Source organism: Pagrus pagrus (assembly GCF_965226575.1).
Source record: "Pagrus pagrus genome assembly, chromosome: 3".
In the NCBI taxonomy this organism is placed as follows: Eukaryota; Metazoa; Chordata; class Actinopteri; order Spariformes; family Sparidae; genus Pagrus; species Pagrus pagrus.
The window spans coordinates 25,265,923-25,283,918 of record NC_140187.1 but is presented as its reverse complement, the minus strand read 5'-3'; the positions used below and the strand labels follow the sequence as shown (position 1 = coordinate 25,283,918).

The 17,996-nt window shown below is 46.2% G+C and overlaps 1 protein-coding gene across 2 annotated transcripts in view; it reads left to right on the top strand.

Moving 5' to 3' along the window:
- Positions 1-17,996, top strand: part of magi1b (membrane associated guanylate kinase, WW and PDZ domain containing 1b) — a 140,416-nt gene that overhangs the window by 114,550 nt on the left and 7,870 nt on the right. For both annotated transcript variants that reach the window (XM_084348393.1, XM_084348392.1), the window contains exons 13-19: positions 5,956-5,987; positions 6,455-6,499; positions 8,321-8,567; positions 12,450-12,541; positions 13,203-13,395; positions 14,674-15,045; positions 16,924-17,127. In XM_084348393.1, the coding sequence (XP_084204519.1) occupies positions 5,956-5,987; positions 6,455-6,499; positions 8,321-8,567; positions 12,450-12,541; positions 13,203-13,395; positions 14,674-15,045; positions 16,924-17,127 (1,185 nt within the window). The remainder of the gene's footprint in view (positions 1-5,955; positions 5,988-6,454; positions 6,500-8,320; positions 8,568-12,449; positions 12,542-13,202; positions 13,396-14,673; positions 15,046-16,923; positions 17,128-17,996) is intronic.

Here is a 17,996-nt window from a genome sequence, read left to right as displayed (position 1 = left end):
GTCGAATAATGGATCTGTTTACATCTTATGTGTCAACGCCCCCTCATCACAGCGACATTCACTAGTCTTAGGTGTTGCCTGACACACATGCCCACACACACTGTTGCACTCATGAGAACATAAACCAAGGTTCTAGACACGGTGCCTTAATTACTCTCCGACTCTGACTCTCTTCACTGCTTTCTCACTCCGGCTCACTCCACCAGTAGCGGCGAGGCACGCTGGCCTCTAATTGGGGTCCTGATGTCAGCTTTGCTTATCATACACATACATCTTTTTCTCTCTTGTGCTCTCTTTTACTCTCACTCTCCTTCCATCCATCAAGGATCTCTTCTTCCCTGAGCAAACACCGCTCGTGCGTGCGCACACACACAAACACACACAAGCATCAGTGTCGGTCTCACACATGAAGAGCCTTGCATCCAATTATAGATCTGCAGCAGAAAGACCCGTGCACGGTCTTAATTGGTGGAGATCCCTTCCTCCAACCCTCCATTCCCCCTTTTCTGTTTCTATTCCCACACTGCCAGAATGTAGATTCTCACCCTCTCACCACATGAAGATGGGAGCCAATCCCTGAGGACCAGGCACACACTCGTTAGCAGTAACACATGTGCACAAGTCAGATTGTGTGAAAATGTGAAGCGCCACACATGAGCTAGTGTGCTGGATGTTGTGGAGGGCACCTGTGAAGCTCATTTGATTAACTTTATCTGAGAAAGCTACATTAGCTTTGAATAATCTCATACAGAGAAAGGTCAGATGTCAGGTTATGAGTGCTTTATAGGTTAAGCTCACAGAACACAAAGGTTCTGCAGTCATTTTGGACTGCCTGTAAGCACACAGGCATGATTTATTGCTTCAATCAGGCCTGTGTTTCGTGATACATCGTTCTTTCATTTGTCTAATTACACTGCTCTAATGTGCTCATTTTCCCCCTGCCTGTCTTCTCCTGCCCCCACTGATGCTCTGGCATAACTCATTTTAGCCCCCGATGTCTTGCCGTAGTGCAGACTTTAATTTCCTCTCCCCTGTCCCCTTTAAAAAGGTGTAAACGTTACCGAGTCCACAGGGACACATACACCTGCTCCACAGCCTTTTGTCAGCGAAAACTTGTTTGGGTGTAGAATTTGTGAAACACAGCATCTCAGCAGCCCAGCAGCTCGTGTCATTAGTCAGCTATAGAAAAATGAAGCCCATTTGTCTCAGCGCGGATGTAGAGTCGTGTTCTACTCTATTTTTCTTCTTCTCCTTTTTTTTTTTTTTACCTGTTTGTAAGGCCTGGCAGGTGCTGCAATGAACACAAAGTAATTTGTGTTTGGCTGCAGTAACAGCTCGTAGCCATGTGCAGGAAATGGAAGGAAAGATAGCTGCAGTGGGCGGAGGGAGAGGAGGAGAGCTGTGGATGGAAGGATGTCAGAGGATCAGAGAGATGATAAAAGAGCGGTGCAGAAACCCCCATGATGCTCTGCTCTCCCTCTTTCTCGAGCGCTCTCTCTTTTCCACTCCCTCCCCCCACTTCATGACTCATCAATCAACGGTGACACATTAGTTGCTGCTGGGCAATCAGGCCTCACACTCCTCTCCTCTTGGTGTGAGAGATGGACCTTCGCTCTCCTCCCACGTAGCCAGCGGATGGACTAATGGCAGGTTGAGGGACTAACACGGACAAGAGGTGATGACTATTTTGCAAATATCGATGTATTTGATAGTCACTTTCCTTATTTCCTGTTTAATTAAATGGGAAGCTAAACACCCAAAGACATGTCCGAGACGTCATATTATCCGCGTAGCTACTTGGAGAACTCTTAAGAGCAGTCGTCTACAAAGAATCCATAGTGTTAAAGCACAAATGGGTGTGTTTCCTCTTGTTTACCTTTGCTCGTTTCCCCTCATTGCCTTTAAGTGCAGCTTGAAAGAGATTTATTGTACCCTTGAAGACAGACAGTTGAAATGTTTGTTTTCCTTTGTCTTTTCATGGATGTGTGGCTTAAAGAGGGTAAAAACACCGAGTGGATCGTTGCCACACTAGATAGCTCTTATTGGCATAATGCTGGGCAAGTGAACCGACAGCTTGTAAATGCCTGCTGTCAAAAAGCACTCCACGGATCAGTGTTCTTTGAGGACACACACTGATAGGCCCAAACACAATTACGTGAACTCGCATAACCCACATAAACAAACTGGCAGTTACCGGCATGCACATTCATAAGGCCCGGTATAATGTGGACAGTCTTGTACACAGCCATTAGAAGGAGATAAACGTTGATGATGGGTCCCTGCACAGACCAAAGCAGGAAATCAATTCACTGTATGGGCAGGAAGCACCGTATTTTTGCCCACTTCGCATTAAAAATTCTGCTGACTGAACGTTCCAGTGGCACCATAACGAACAGCAGTGCAGTCCTGGAAAGCAATGATGTAGGGATGTGAGCGCCCTGTCCGCCAGGTGCCGGAGATTCACCTCCGCTCGCTGGAGGCTTGAGCCGGTGAATCACCCGCTTGTTGCTCAAGAGACAAGGTGAGCCTCCCACCCCCCACCCATCTCCCATGCCTGCACACCTCCATAGCTATTGGGCGAATTGTAAATCTCCACCGCTGCACCATCCTTTGTTTCTATGACAATGCTCTGCAGATAATCTGCGCTGGGGGTCTCCTCTGGGTGGATGTGTGCATTTGGTGGAGGAGGGGATTTCACCCCTTCCAGGGAAAAATTCACTCCTTGGTTCTATTTCTTATCATAAGGCACCTTCCTCGAAAGAGAAAACTGCTTTTCTGCATCCACGCTGTCCCTGGTCATCTTTATTACCTAGTTAGCCACGCTGGTATGACCGCTCTGTCACATTTAATTCCACTGTTTACAAACAGATGAAGCTAAATAAAGCTGTACTCTGCAGGGCTGTCACATCCTGCCCGCTGCCGATGTACGCAGCTGATGTGAGCCTCTCACTCCTTGGAGACCGTCTGTCAGATCCCCACAGTCACCAGGCGCTGTCGCCACGGTGACAGATGGACCTGCCTGTTGGAAGCCATCACTCGGAGCCGAGATTCCACCGACGCTTATGCACACGCGCCGTGCACTGTGGACAGACAACATAATCTGCTTAGTAATGGCCTCCGTTTAGTGACTGCTACGCTTGCCAGGTTGTTACAACAGTTCCTATCTGTTGAGGGGGATACACTATGTCTTAATCCAAAGCGCAGCTCCTTTGGGAGGAATTGTTGCTGAATTCTGCGCTCGCTGTGTGTCAGTGCTTTCATTTATTCCACCACACCTTATTTCCAGTGTTTCCATCATCTTGATGCACCCAAACTGTTGGAATTTAACCAGCTGTGGGGCTGTCACACACAGCAAAACAAAGTCTGCTGAAATTCATGGCATTTTGCCTGAGGCAGTGAAACAAGATGACTGGTTTTCTGTCCAATAAAAAAAAATTCACTGCAAATCCTTAAATAAACTGGATGCTATTACTATTGTTTTGACTTCATTGGGATTCATAATAATCAGCTGATGTATCATTAATCATAAAAAGCACATATTTAGAGCCTCGTGGGTCCTTCATTATTCACTGTTATGAATGCATTTCCTGCCACATATTTTAGGATTTAGTAAGCTGAATAAAATATAAATAAAAACTGGAGGGCCCCACAGCGGTCCGGCTCAATTATTTGAGAGCTGGAGTTGTCGAGGCTGTAGCGGGCCGCCCTCTCACTCAGGCTGTCAGCGCTCAGGCCAGCCGAGATCGCCCACCTGTCCAAAAGCGCTCTTTCCTCCCTCTTGTATGTAATTAGGACTGGAGGTTGGCCCAAACAGCCACAATAGCTTTTGATCTAGCAGCTTCAAACACACACAATCCCACAGAACTGCTCCTGCCTACCAATGCAGTGTTGACCCGTCCACAGCTATGTCTTCCTTGTTGATTTTGGTTTTAACGTAGTCATGGTTCTGTATTTTTAGTATCGATTTCAGAAGTACAGTGCATTACAAAGACCTGAATCAGCCTATGCCTGAGTCGAGTTATTGCTTGAATGGGCGTGTCTGTTTTGTGTGTGATATGTGATCTAGGAGAGAGGGAGAGAGAGCGAGCTGAGAGACATTGACAGACAGCAGCAGCAAATCAGTTGCAGAGGATAGATGAGCGATAATCAAACATCAGCCTGACGCTGACTGACAGCATGCTCAGCCCAGAGAGAGTACCTCAGGATTGACAGCGTGCATCTGCGTCCGATTTAGCGGGTTGTTATGCGCTCCTGAATGAATGATTCCCATTGATTGAAAAAAACAGGGGGTGAAAAGGGGAGAGAGGAGAGGGGGGAGGAGAGGAGGAAAAAGGCTGCAGACGCAACACAGTTGGAGCTGTCAGCTGTGAATGAACCCAGATGTCGGAGAGATAAAGAAGATGAGCCTGTGTGTGTGTGTGTGTGTGTGTGTGTGTGTGTGTGTGTGTGTGTGTGTGTGTGTGTGTGTATTAGAGAGTAAGATCTTATCCCCTCATTTTCCCCATAGGATTGACACACAATAGTGGCCCATTTTCTTAGATCAGACACTGCCTAGTCTCACTCACGCTTTACATGTGTTACACACCCAAAACGCATGCTAGAGGTGTGTGTGGTTGCTCCTCCGCTCATTGTTGAATCTTGAATATTACAGAGGTAAATACACACCACGAGCCGCTGCGTTCTCTCTTTGTTTCACACATTCCTTCTCCCACTCTCATTTCCATAACTTCATACAACTGTTTATTTCATGCAGAGTCGAGGGATGGGGGGTGGGGGGGGTAGAGGGGCAGGGATGTGCTTAAGGAGCAAATTTCTCCGGCTAGATTCCGGCTGTGTGAGCGTTTTAGTCATCTGTCAGTCTTTTCTTTGTGTGCTCGTCCGCGATAATGATTTTTCCGCGATGATATTCCTGGTCACTGTTCACTCACGCAGAAACCCGTCTGTCATACCTTAAGCGCACTTCCATTTGTGTCAGGAGCGCAAAGCCGCCTGACGCCCGTGTTTTGTGTTGTTTTGTGTGTGTGTGTGTGTGTGTGTGTGTGTGTGTGTGTGTATGTGCGTGCAGCTGCATGGATGTTTACCAGCATGTGGGGGTGGGAGGGAGACTGAGATGGAAAGGAGAGAGAAAGAGGAAGAGGGAGGGAGAGGAAGGAGGGAGAGGAGGGTGATGATGCTGAGGGAAGAAAGGGAGGGAGGACAGTGTGCACTGAGGTGAGAGAGAGAGAGAGAGAGAGCAAGAGAAAGGGAAAAAAAGGAAAAGGCAGCAGGGAAGGGAGAGACGGGGAGGACACGGCAACTGCCTATAGATGCTGGAGCCTTCGACAGCGGAGCGCCGCACTCAGCGGACACAGGAAGATGGTCTCAGTAAGAGGGGAACTGACGGTTGCCTATAATTTAATGTTCAGTATCTTGGACTCCTTCTCCATGGGTAATGCTACGGCCAGGAACTCCAGAGCACAGCTCGCTTTTCTCCTCTCTGCTCCTCTCTCTTTATTCTCAGGCTTAGTTGCTCTCCAGGATTCTGTCCTCTCCTCTTAACTCTCACTTTACTCCCTCAAACACACGCCCGCTCATTGGCACGCTCGCGCTGCCGTCGGGGTAGCCAGGGTCTAGTGAGCGCCGGGTTAGCCCTCGGGGCTGGCCCCACTCTTCCGCTGCACCAGTCAAGCCAAAGCGCTGGCCGCGGCAGTGATGCAGATAGATCGCGCTGCCTGCACCCCCCCCTCCCCTTCCTCCCTCCTCAAACGCCAGCCGCGGATGGGCGAGCAAAGAACCAAGCAGGGAGAGAGAGGAGAGAAGGGAGAAGGAGACGAGGGATAGATGAGCACATTGTTTTGGAGTCTGCGTTATCTGTTTTTTTAATCTTCTTTTTTTGCTTGAACATGGACGATATACTAAAAGTACACTGGTAACCTTCTCCTTTTTTCTTTTTCCCATTTCTGTCTGGTTTCACAGGGGTGGCACCCGCAAAGAAGAGCCCAAAACTGGTAAGTAATTGTTCTCGCATATTTTTCTCCTTCCTCATCCATCCTTCACTCTCCTGTCCTCCATCCACATGGTGCATCTGTCAGAGGGATATCTGGCTCACTCTCTCCTCCCTCACCTCCAGCTCTCCTCTGTTAGGTGTAACTTGTGCCGATGTTGTGGGTCTGTTTGTAGACATGGGATGCTGTGCTGTGCGGGGGTGGCTCCCTGTAGCTCCACATCAGCGCCCCCTCCTCCTCCTCCTCGCTGGCGGGGGCTGGGACGAAGTGGGCTTTGATGCACAGCGTGAGCTGGGTTGCTAACACACTGATGATCGCATCGCGCTGGGTGCTAAGCTTGCAGAGTGAGAGTTGAATGTATGATCACAGCTGAGGAACGGCCTCATCCTGTGATATATGCTGCATTACCAGAGGGACCCTGATGATGACTCTGTCTCACTGAATGTGTATGTTGATTTTTTGTTTTGCAGGATGATTTTGAGCTGGCTCCTCCATACAGAGATTACACTAGGAGGGTATGTGATGTCGTTTAGACAGGGTGAAAGTTTTTGGGGAATGAGGTGTGGTGGTATTGGTGCTGGATATGTAGTGTGTTAGATGATAATGGTGATGGTATAGCCTTCTTAAAGCAGATAATAGAAGTGAGAGTGATAGTAGACTTAATGCATGGTGTTTCAACATAATGTCTGGTTGTTATGGGGCTGTTTATGTCAAACAAAACACTACATATGATGCTATTAGTGTGGCCCGCTAGCGGCAAAGCAGGACTGACCCGAGTCTGAGGAAGCAGCAAGGATTTGTTTTCATTGCCCCAGACCCCCCTCCCTCCCCTCCCCTCCTCCCTCGATTCTTCTGTCTCCTTAATAAGTTATTGGAGCAGGAGAAACCAATGTATTAGGCCAGTCCCGGAGCACAGAGGGAGTGCACAATGACTGCAGAAGGTCAAATCTAATAGATCCATCAAGAACAAGAGATTTGTTTTCATTTGAAAGGGGAATAGGATTTTTGGACTTTCTGTGCATCAAACAGAGAGAAACAAGTAAAAAAAACGCTGCCTCTTTGGCAAACAGAGGCGCCATTTTGTTTGATGGAACAAAAGTGACCAAAAAATAATTTTTCCTCCTGAGGTCTGACTTTAGCACCAAGCATCGCCTGCGTTTGTGACTAATGATATGAATCCATTGATCTTCACTTCCCCACATAACGCAGTGAGGTTACGCTCATAACGCTGGTACATTCCAGCTGGATCCACGGCTCCGGCTTAATATTTGCTAAAGCGTCAAGCTTCTTTTAAGTCTAACAAGGCTGATGAATATAAACATGAATTGCAGAGGTGTGGGAGGCTCATTCAGGGAGTAATGAGTCCGAATTTATTGAAGGCATGGCTGCACTTTGAAGGCCAAACACTTTGATATTTGAGAACAGATAAGCCGCTTGCCTCCGCCCTTTCCTGGTGTATTTTTGTCCACCACTTCCAAAGTACTGGGAGCTCACGTGACATGAAGAGACTGAACTGCTGTCATTTTCTCTTACTGTCCTAAAATATCTCCCTTTCTTTCCCATGCTCTGTCTGTAACTCTTTCTCTTCACTGCTGTCTGTTTGAAACAGGATGGAACTGTACAGAAAGATAATGAAAGGATCTCTGCTTACACGTGCAATGTTCATGCGCTTGACCTCAAGATTGTATGTGCCGCTCAAGCACCGCTCCCCTCAAACCCTTGAGCAGGTGCTCAAGTGGCCATGTTATTGAGGAGGTCAATTTATGAGGAGTTTTACATTTCTGGCTTCACCAGTAAAACCCTCCCTCCGTTTGAAACCTCTCTAGTGCTTTATTCACTGTGAATCTCTCCATATGCAACAGGGGATGCAGTTCCTTGTTAATACATTCCACTCTGTTAAACAAAAGGAATAGGCAATGTACCCTTGTAAGTTTTTTTCTCCCACAGCTGAATGACTTAATCATGAGAAACCATTGAGGTCTTTATACACTAAAATAATTGTCTGAATGAAACAGCTTGATTATTCTTTGTGTTGTATAAGGTAGCAACACAACAATGGTTGACATTATTCACTCTTAGATTCTGCTTCCTTTTACCCCAAGGAGCAGCCATCTTTAATCTCTGTGAACTCTAATCCACATTTCTTCTGTATTCAAACCTCATTTCTCCTCTCACAAACCACGACCCCAATTCGTCTTCTCTTCTCGCTGCTGAGCATGCATCCTTCTTTTTGTCTCTTCCTGTCTGCCGGTTCTCAGCTCATCCTCCGCTTTCACAGGTGTACCGACACAGCTGACTTTAAGTTGTCAAATGATATCGATCTGCTTCTCCAACAGCAGTTGTCAAGAAAGGACAGTCAGAACAGCTCCCAGCATAGCGTTTCCAGCCACCGGAGCATCCACACAGACTCGCCCGTGCATCCGTCTCTGGCACCCCCTCTCAGCGAGAGCGCTGCTCCCCCGCCCCCCTCTCAGCCCCTGCCAAGCCTGCCGCCCCAGGACTCCCCAGCAGACGGGACCATCCAGAGAAAACCGGACCCCTTTAAGATCTGGGCCCAGTCCAGGAGCATGTATGAAAGTAGGCGTAAGTATAATCATTTTTGGTGGCAGTTGGATGAGGGCTGCATGGGGCTGTTGGCTCGATGGAGACCATTATACTGCACGTTTTGGAGTAAGATTTGGGATAAGAGATAAGTCTTGTGCATGTAAGTAACTGGTTCGTATTCTTAAACAAAAGCAACAAAGGACAAACTCTTTCTGTGCCCTTGTTCGGTATCGGGAGAGGGATATGGTCTCTTTTTACTTGGGTTGTCATATGTGAACTTATTCTCTAATATTGGCTCAGCTGTCAGTTATTAGGTGCACCTTGCTGATACTGATGAGGTCTATAACAGTCCTGTGACAAATCTTACCTTCATGAATGCTAAAATGGTTTTGTGGGATCTGTTTTAGAGAGGTGCAGATTCAACTTTATTGTCATTTTGTCGTAACAGTATTGAATTACACAAAGAGGTGTTCCTGTCATGAAGCCGAACCTAACTGATAGAAATGAGGTGGACAAAACATGAGAAATGTGTGTCAGTATAATGGAATACATACACAACAGCACCAGAAACGATGTCCTCCAAAACGAGTGTAGACCGGAGTCAACACGTCTCTCAATCAGTTCAGTTCAATTCAGAGCTTTGTTACAGACTCAAGGTCCAGATAAAAAGAGAAGACATTCATATATTAACTGAAATGAAAACAGTTTCAACAGGAACTTACTATAACCTTCATGATGGTGGGATCTATTGCAGGACTGGTTGTATTAGGCTGTATGAGCTTCAGCTATGTGTATGTAATAAACCACATTGTACTAATGACATGGAACAACTTAAAGCGACATTTTTACCCTTATAATAACAGCTTCAAAATCACTTTGATGGTACAGTGTCTTGCAATAGGGTGAATGGTGTCTCTGTCTCAGCCACTCTGCCCCCCTATCACTTGTTTCTGCACTATGTAACTTCAGTGAGAGGGTCGGATCACAGCGTTACGTCTAACAAATTGTAACAGACCTTAGATTTGTGTCAGTATTGTTCCACTCAGAAACTGTGGGGGCGCCAAATCACACAAAATGCCAATGTTGCTTTTAATTAAGTCGATGTAACAGTTTAAATGTGTAATTAAAAGAGTAGTTCAGCGTTTTTGAGACGATGGATACCACTCACACCTCTGTGCGCTGAATATCTAGCTAGCCAGCAGTCAATTGGCTTAGCGTAGCTCCCACAAAAAGCAGGGGGAAACAGGCAGCCGTAGCCGTAACCCTAACCTGTTATATCTAGATGTTGTTAGTAAAACTTTACTTTTAGCTGGTAGGCAGATTTGTAGCCTACTGGATTTGTAGGTGTAGTCTTTGCCAAAATGTTGCGTTATTCCTTTAAAGAGGTTCCTTAAAGTCACAAAGTTAGCTTTGATTTGATTGTCATTTCCACCCAGCATTAGAGTCCCCCAAATGTTCTTGGTCCAGTCCTTTAAAAGCTTTGAGACGCCGCTTTGGCCCAGTTGTGGACACTGGCACCATTGACACACTTTTACACTAGACTTCCCTAAAGAGACATTCATAGCAATAGTGGAGTGAATGTCATTGGATTGCATATCCCTCTCCTTCTCGTCTAGCCTCAGCAAAGTAAAGGGATAACTCCAATTAAAAAGAGTAACCCTCAGATCCACTGTCAAGTTAAAAAAAAAATAGGGGTCTGTGAGGGCTTAGAAACCTTAACATTTAATCACATTCCCAGGCGCCACTTGTCAAGGACTTTCATTATTTAGATGCCTGTGAAGAAGAATATTAAAAGAAGGGCTGAGCGTGGGTTGTAGTGCCGAAGCCTGTTGGCAAGCTGCCGTAAAGGGCTGCGAGGACAGTGGTATTTGATTTAAAAAGGAAATACAGAGTAGAGATGGAGAGTGGACGAAAGCAAATCCAAGGGGGAGATTATGTCTACATAAATGTCCTACGATAAAGTCTCAGCAGGGGTTTTCTAAATTGCCTGAGTCCGTTTGCTAAGTACAAATGAGAGGAAAGTTTTAAGAGAGAGCCCAAAGGATGATGAAGAGGGAAGCGACAGGGACATATAAATGTGACATGAAAGAAAAATGTTCGGATAAGAGAAAGGTCAAGCATCAGGAGATCAAGGGATTCTGAGGTAAAGAAAAGTAAAGAGGAACACACAGAGAATGACAGGGAGGACAGGTGACCTGTACCAGCAGGTGTGAATCCTCTACTTCCTCACGCTGCAGTGAGCTCTGGTCCTAAAATCCCACTGTGTGCGCCGGATAGGGCTCAAGTCTTGGCTGCAGCAGAGACATTTCTCCACGCAACATTCGCTCTAATGAAAAGTTCTGCTGAGATCAAGGTCTTTAAACACACTGTGTGCTGAACGATTTCCATTTGCAGAAGAAATCCTCCCCCAAAAGCTCACACAGCATTAACCTGCTCCAAAAAAACAGAGGCCAGAGAGGATAGGGTTCTCGCTCGTGCTTTATTGGCCTTCATTTCGATTATTGTCTGGTTTTAACATGTTCCCAGTTTAATTTCCTCACTGTTTGAACCATCTGTGCTTGTTATTTGTAGCCCTCACTCTTAGCTCAGCACAGGTCCTTCCATCTTTGTAAAATATCGATCGATTCGCGCCCAGTTGGCTCACTGCGGGGATCACTCATGGATCTATTAATCGACAGGAGCAAGGTGTAACTGTGCAGTTGACCCCACCCGCAGTGCAGGTGCAGATTGCGACAGTTAGCCTTTGACTCGCCCTCTCTCCGGTTCCTCCAAAGTTACATTGTGATAGATTGGAAGAGATGGCTGCACTCCGCAGGGATTTTAACTGTTGACTGAAGGAACAGATTGGGAGCAGGCTGTTTGTGCCTTCTGCCACCCTGCTGCCTCTTAGTGGCTTTAGTGGCCTTGGCAGTAGTGGCCTGTGTTGGTGCAAAAGGAAATCTCCCCGGGAGTTTGCTCAGAGGTGCATGTTTGTCAGCCCGTACAACACAGCTGCGAAGATTCAAATGCATGCACATACATGCATATGTGAATAAATATACACAAACTTAAAGCAAAGACTCTCGTGTGTCCAGCAGGATGAGGCCACACACATGCACACTTGCTGTGTCTCTCCCCTGAGGCTCACCCCTCATCTCCGCTGCTACATGAACCATGAGCTGTCATTCGCTGCAGAGCAATGCCTCTTTTATTCTTCCTGCTGTGGATGGGAGTGAACTGTGAACTAGCCATCCTTCGCTCAATAATATATAGCCTACTTCCAGCATGTATTAGCACCTCTGTCGAGTGGGAAGTGCTCTCCAACATATTGAATAGTCGCGTGTCACACATCTCTTCATAAAAGAAACAGTGAATTCGAATAGCAATGTCCACTGTGGGAAGTGAAAACGATTGAAAAAGCTGAAAGAAAATGTGCTATTTCAGACATCAGAGTTTGGCCTGATCATTTCTAATTATGGGACCAATGATCGAGGGCGCTCTGAATTTTTCTGGCAGCCTGTCTCGCTTTTGATAGTTTATTTAAGCTCTATACCTGCGCTCTTTCACACCCAAAATAGATCCTTGTAATCTTTTGATGGATCAGTTGTTTGTTCTTTTCCCAAAGCGTCCAGACGGATTGTTTGTGCAAAGTGCTGTCTTAGTGACAAAGCTTGGAACAGTTGGGAGGACGATTATTTGCATGTGGGCATAAACAGATGGATAGTTTGATTCCCCGAGAACAATGGGAGCATCCATTATGGCCCTACCTCTTCAGGGCAAGGCTAGAGCATGATGTTGGAACTGAAAGGGTGATATTAAGGGGAGTTATCTTTAATAGCAAACTATTATGCTAGAGCTGAACTCTTCTTGGAACAGGAAGTCCCCTGGGCAGGCTGTTGGTATTAATGCAGGAACGTTAACGGTGGTTTGTTGATTTTACAGTTCCAGACTTCCAGGAGCAGGACATTTTCCTGTGGAGGAAGGATACAGGGTTCGGCTTCAGGATCCTCGGAGGCAATGAGCCAGGAGAGCCGGTGAGTCTCTCTCGCACTCTTTCTATCTCTCATGGTTGATTCTCTCTAGTTTGCTTTTCAATTTCCTCAATTTCCACTATACTGTATATTTGGGTGAAATGTATAAAGTACAACTCACAATATTCAGTCCCTTGTATGATGAAATGGACACTATATTCTCAGCTGCAAGTCTGAAACAAGTCTGAGCATCTATAGGGTTCTTTAACACATCTGTTTCTCTGTTTATCTTCCTCCTGTGTGTAGTTCTGAGCTTCTGTGTCTGATTTCTACGAGTTTCTCTTTGAACAGGCCAATGTAAAAAAAGATGTGAAAAAAACAGCCATCTCTCACACACACTACTTTTTAACCCCGTTTTTTTAAAAGAGGCTCTGCTCTTTTGACAGGGAAAAAAATGATTTACTTGAATGTTTGGATAGGGTGAAGACTGTAGCAGGCTGGAAAGATGAACAAAGATGTAATAGTACTGTAGAATTGTAGCAGACCTGTACTGCATGGCAACTTTATCCCCTTGCTGTACAAGTTGGCACATTCTTATTTAATTTATACTACAGTATATCTTGATTAAAATAAAAACTTTTCTCAGTTTGAGCCTTGTTATCTTTTCCTGTACATTTTCTGTCCACAATCTCACAAGTCTCCTCCATCTACTTTGTTTTTTCAGATCTACATCGGCCACATAGTGAAGTATGGAGCTGCAGACGAGGACGGACGCCTGCGCTCCGGCGATGAACTGATATGCGTGGACGGCACAGCAGTGGTGGGCAAGTCGCACCAACTGGTGGTGCAACTGATGCAGCAGGCTGCCAAGCAGGGCCACGTCAACCTCACCGTGCGACGCAAAACCAGCTACGCCGGTAAGAACCAACGGCTTAGCCTGTTAGAGACCTCTCCTGATAACCATTCCCTTAAGGGTTTGATATATTTCTGTGCACTGAAGTTCAAAAACTTGTTCAGGTTTTGAGGATTATGGCAAGTGCAGAAGCTCAAAAGTTGGAGGTGTGGAGCCTGTCACATGGAGCTCCAACCTAACTCAGTATCTAACAGCTCACATTGCTCTTTCTTGTTTCATTACTCGCTGCAATATTTAAAATGGGTCCTTTAAAAAAAATGCAGAAAATTACCGTTGTAGGCAAAATTTTGACGCATTATGCATTCATGAAAATCATAGAGAAAATAACTTTCAAGTCAGGAAAATTAACCTCTAATTGTCCAGTCCATTATATCATTACAGCCTCTGCTGTTACAGTACAACAGTATTCAGTTTCTGAAAAGCACTCTGTACTTTACTATGCCACGGGCCCATTTATTTTCATGGCAGTTCCACCAGGGGCCCGGGTTTGCCTTCCTCTGTAATAGTCTGGGTGTGTAACGGTATGAAGCATTCGAGCTAACGCCCCCGCCCATCACTGCCATTTCACTGCTCTGCTCAGCTCCATTCTGCTCCTCAGTCGGCGATAAAGAAAGGCCCATAAATATGATGGAGAGGCTGGTCAACCTTCGGCCCGATGACAGCGGCCAGACGTTAGTGCATTGCTGCTCCCCGCCTGCCTCAGAGCATCCACAATATGAGGCGCCTTCCTTGAGCAGCTGTACAGGAAATGAAATGTGGAATGAAATGTCCAGATACAACAGGCGGGCCGCGTCTTTAGTTCATCTTTTGTTCAAAACAGATCAGTGAAGAGATTGTTTGAGAGGCTCTTCTCCCCAAGCTGTCTGCTGGTTCGTCTTTTATCACATCAACATGAACGAGCTGTGTTAGGAGAGAAGAATGTCTGTGTTTATTTACAGTGTTTTTTTATTGTCAGATTGTACAGGTGATGTAACATTCTGCAGTGGTGTCCTATCTTGACAGTTTTGTTTTTATGTTATCTCGCCTTATTATGCACCGGTCTCTGCCTCAGATTTTTCTCTTCTATTATCTCCTGAACATTTTATGTAACACTGGCTGGCCTAATTTAATCTGTTTGTCTTCATTCCCCATTTTGATCTTCTTGTATCTCCTGAATCTTTCTCCCTTCACCTCCCTGTCCTCAATTTGTTTTTCTTTATTCCCTCCATAAATCTTTCTCCCTCTCCCATGCTTCACTGTATACCTGCCTCACTCTCACCTTATCCTCTTCTGCCATCTCCAGTTAAAGCAGAGGGAGATGTGCCTCCATCGCCGGCGTCCTCCCACCACAGCAGCACCCAGGCGCCCAGCCTGACGGAGGAGATAGGGAAGCGCACCCCGCAGGGCAGCCAGAACTCCCTCAATACCGTCAGCTCCGGCAGCGGATCCACCTCCGGCATCGGCAGTGGAGGAGGGGGCGGAGGGGCAGGGGGCAGCGGCAACGCTGTGGTCGCTGCCGCAGCTGCCACCACCTCCTCTCAGCCCCCCAACGCCACCTCCTCTGTCACATCCGCCTTGCAGCCCTATGATGTGGAGATCCGCCGCGGCGAGAACGAAGGCTTCGGTTTTGTCATCGTCTCTTCAGTGTCGCGGCCCGAAGCTGGCACCACCTTCGGTAAGAGACGCCATCAGGCACACTCTTGTTGATTGCACATACAAATATTGCAGATATCAGTTCCAATCAGCAAAACATGAAACACACACTCAAGCTTTTCCTCATCACTGGTGCTTTTTATCTTCCTATCTTCTTCATGGGCTGCCTTTGTATCATCCACCGAGCGCTAAATAGCCCGACAACCAGCACATATTCTGGCTATTTACAGTCCCACCAGATCAATACCAACACTCTTCAAAGAAGTGCTTCTTCTTTCTCATTTTTCGTCTGAGCCTGTCAAGCAGAGACACTGAAACCCTTTCTTCGCCTGCAGCTGCTGCTACACTCACACAAGGCTTTCATAATTGATCACAAGTAAAGTGGATCTTACATAAGGCATTTGTATTATTCAGCTGAACTTAAATGGCTTCTGCCGAGCAGGTTGGCACTAAAAGCCTAATGACAACTTAATGAGAATGAGTGCTACAAGCAGGACAAATGTGGGAAATGATCGCTGTCAATTCTATTTATTTTGCAAACTTAAGATCAGAGAGATGCAATGACTTAAATCCCTTTGTCTGCATGTTTGAGGTTATTTTGCATCACTTACCTGATAGTAAACTTCAACACAGTGAATCCTCTATTTGATCTCACACGCCTGCACATATAAAGCTGTTCAAGTTGACTCTTACTTTGCCTCTTAGAAACTAGCTGTGGCTTTTCTATGCAGAGCACTCTTTGCCCTACTGCCGTGGCCTTCTGCCTACACCACTATGCTATTCCACACTTCTCCACGCTCTTATCTCTGTCAATGTGGGTGGACTGATAATGTTCAACTTTCCAGGTCGGCTTACAAAGTGGCAAAGCTCCTTTTCACAGGCCAGAGTAGAAAGGACTGGGCCAGCAGATAAGCTTTATTTGATTTGAACTGTCATGTAAAATGTAATAGAATCGGCCACATGGAAGTTTCAAACTCAGAAACCAGTCCACCCATACTGTCTGATTTTAGAGAAGCAATTTTTTTGTTCAGAAATGCGTCAGACATCGGCCTTTCCTTTTCTCCGTCCCCCTGTCATCGACGTTCCACTCAATATTTTCCAGTTAGATTTTGTTAAGGAAACAGGAAGCGGTCAGGGTTTGCAGTTTGTAGTGCAATGAAAGACCGTAAGTGAAATGAATAGTAATGATAAAGAAGATGGAGAAAGAAGGGAGCGATCGCATGCACCTTTTCTCTGCAGTGACTGATGTCAGACTGCAGACAGACAGAGAGAGAGAGAGAGAGAGGGAGAGAGAGAGGGAGGGAGGGAGGAAGGAAGGGGGGGAGGAAGAGAGACAGAGAGACCTCAGGGTAGTTGGTGAGATGTCAGCTCTGATGTATGTTCGTTGTCTCCAACTTTCTGCCGGTGCAGGTGTTTGGGATGCAGACGACACAACGCAGGTTTTTCATTATTAGCTTTGTGCTGCTGCGAGACACTCATGCAAATATAATAATGATCCCCGTTTTAGAAATTTCCTGCTGGAGCAGCTTTAAGTAATAGAGGAGGATGAGGCAGAGAAAGTGGAGGCGGATGAACACATTGATATTAAGTCAAGCTTAGTTTCTCCCACTGATATGTTTGAAAAAGCAATTTACAGGAAAAGTACAGTACGACACGTTCTTACTCCTTTGCAGAGCACATTTGAATCTGCCCTTCCTTGCCAACGCTTGCATTTTGTTCTGTCGTTTTTTTCTGATTTGCTTCTCTCGGTGACCTTGGCTCTGCTGGCTGTCAGTGAATTAACCCTTCACCTTCTGATCCTCTCTTTCTGCTCCTTTTCCCTTCTTTTTCCTTCTCCAAATGTAACCACACACACATATACACACTGAATCACGCATCACAACACGTCAATTGACCATAGCTGGCAATGCATGTGTGGCCATGCCCCACAAAATAGGACGCATCATCGAGGGGAGCCCTGCAGACCGCTGCGGGAAGCTGAAAGTCGGCGACCGCATCCTGGCTGTGAACGGATGCTCCATCACCAACAAGTCCCACTCTGACATCGTCAACCTCATCAAAGAGGCCGGGAACACCGTCACGCTACGCATCATTCCCGGAGACGGTGAGTAGAAGATGACCCGTAATGAATCTAGCTATTTTATTTTTTTTGTTTGTGATTTCATTTAACTGTTGCAAAAATGGGGACCCAGCAACTTTAAAGGTGCCTTCAAGGGTACCTGCAACAGAGCGGGATATTGCTCACAGTGGTTATGTATGCTTGTATTGTTATATAAAGCTGTTTCTTCACTTGGTTTCAAAGTGGCTGGAACACCCGTGGTGTTGACAGAAGTGCTTCTTTTGGGAAATTAGGGAACTTTCCCAGCCTTTGCATTTCTGCTGTCGGCATGCATGCACTTTTAAATGATAGATGGATAGATATGTGTGTGTGTGTGTGTGTGTGTGTGTATGTGTGTGTGTGTTTGAGAGAGGGGGGGTGGAGAGAGGGGCAGAACTTATTCTGTGCATGTTGGTTTGTCTTTTTTGTCAAAGTGGTTTTAAGGAAAAGTTTGTGCACGTCGTATGTTGAGAGCTCTCGCTACTTTGTGCTGACAGATCACCCTGGCATGCTTCACAAATACTGTTTAATTAAGTGTGTGCGCGCGCGTGTGTGTGTGCAAGGAAGGCAATACTCCCTGTCAACCTGCACGCTGGTAGAAATTGGAGCTATTTGTCCGCCGCTCGTTGCTTTCCGGCTCACTTCTTATGGATGAAGAGTTGTTGCTTTTTTTCCCCTCGCGTAGTGCTTGATGAGAACAGTGAGCCAGAATCTCTCTGCCAAGAAGACACAGAGAGCAAGAGAGAAGGCGTCGGAGAGAAATAACTGGATATGCTTTATTGGAAAGTTCTGGTTTGTGTTTATGTGCATGTGTCAAACAAACAGACGCTGTCTGACACGGACACACAGAGTGACAGGAAAAGAATGTGGCTCGT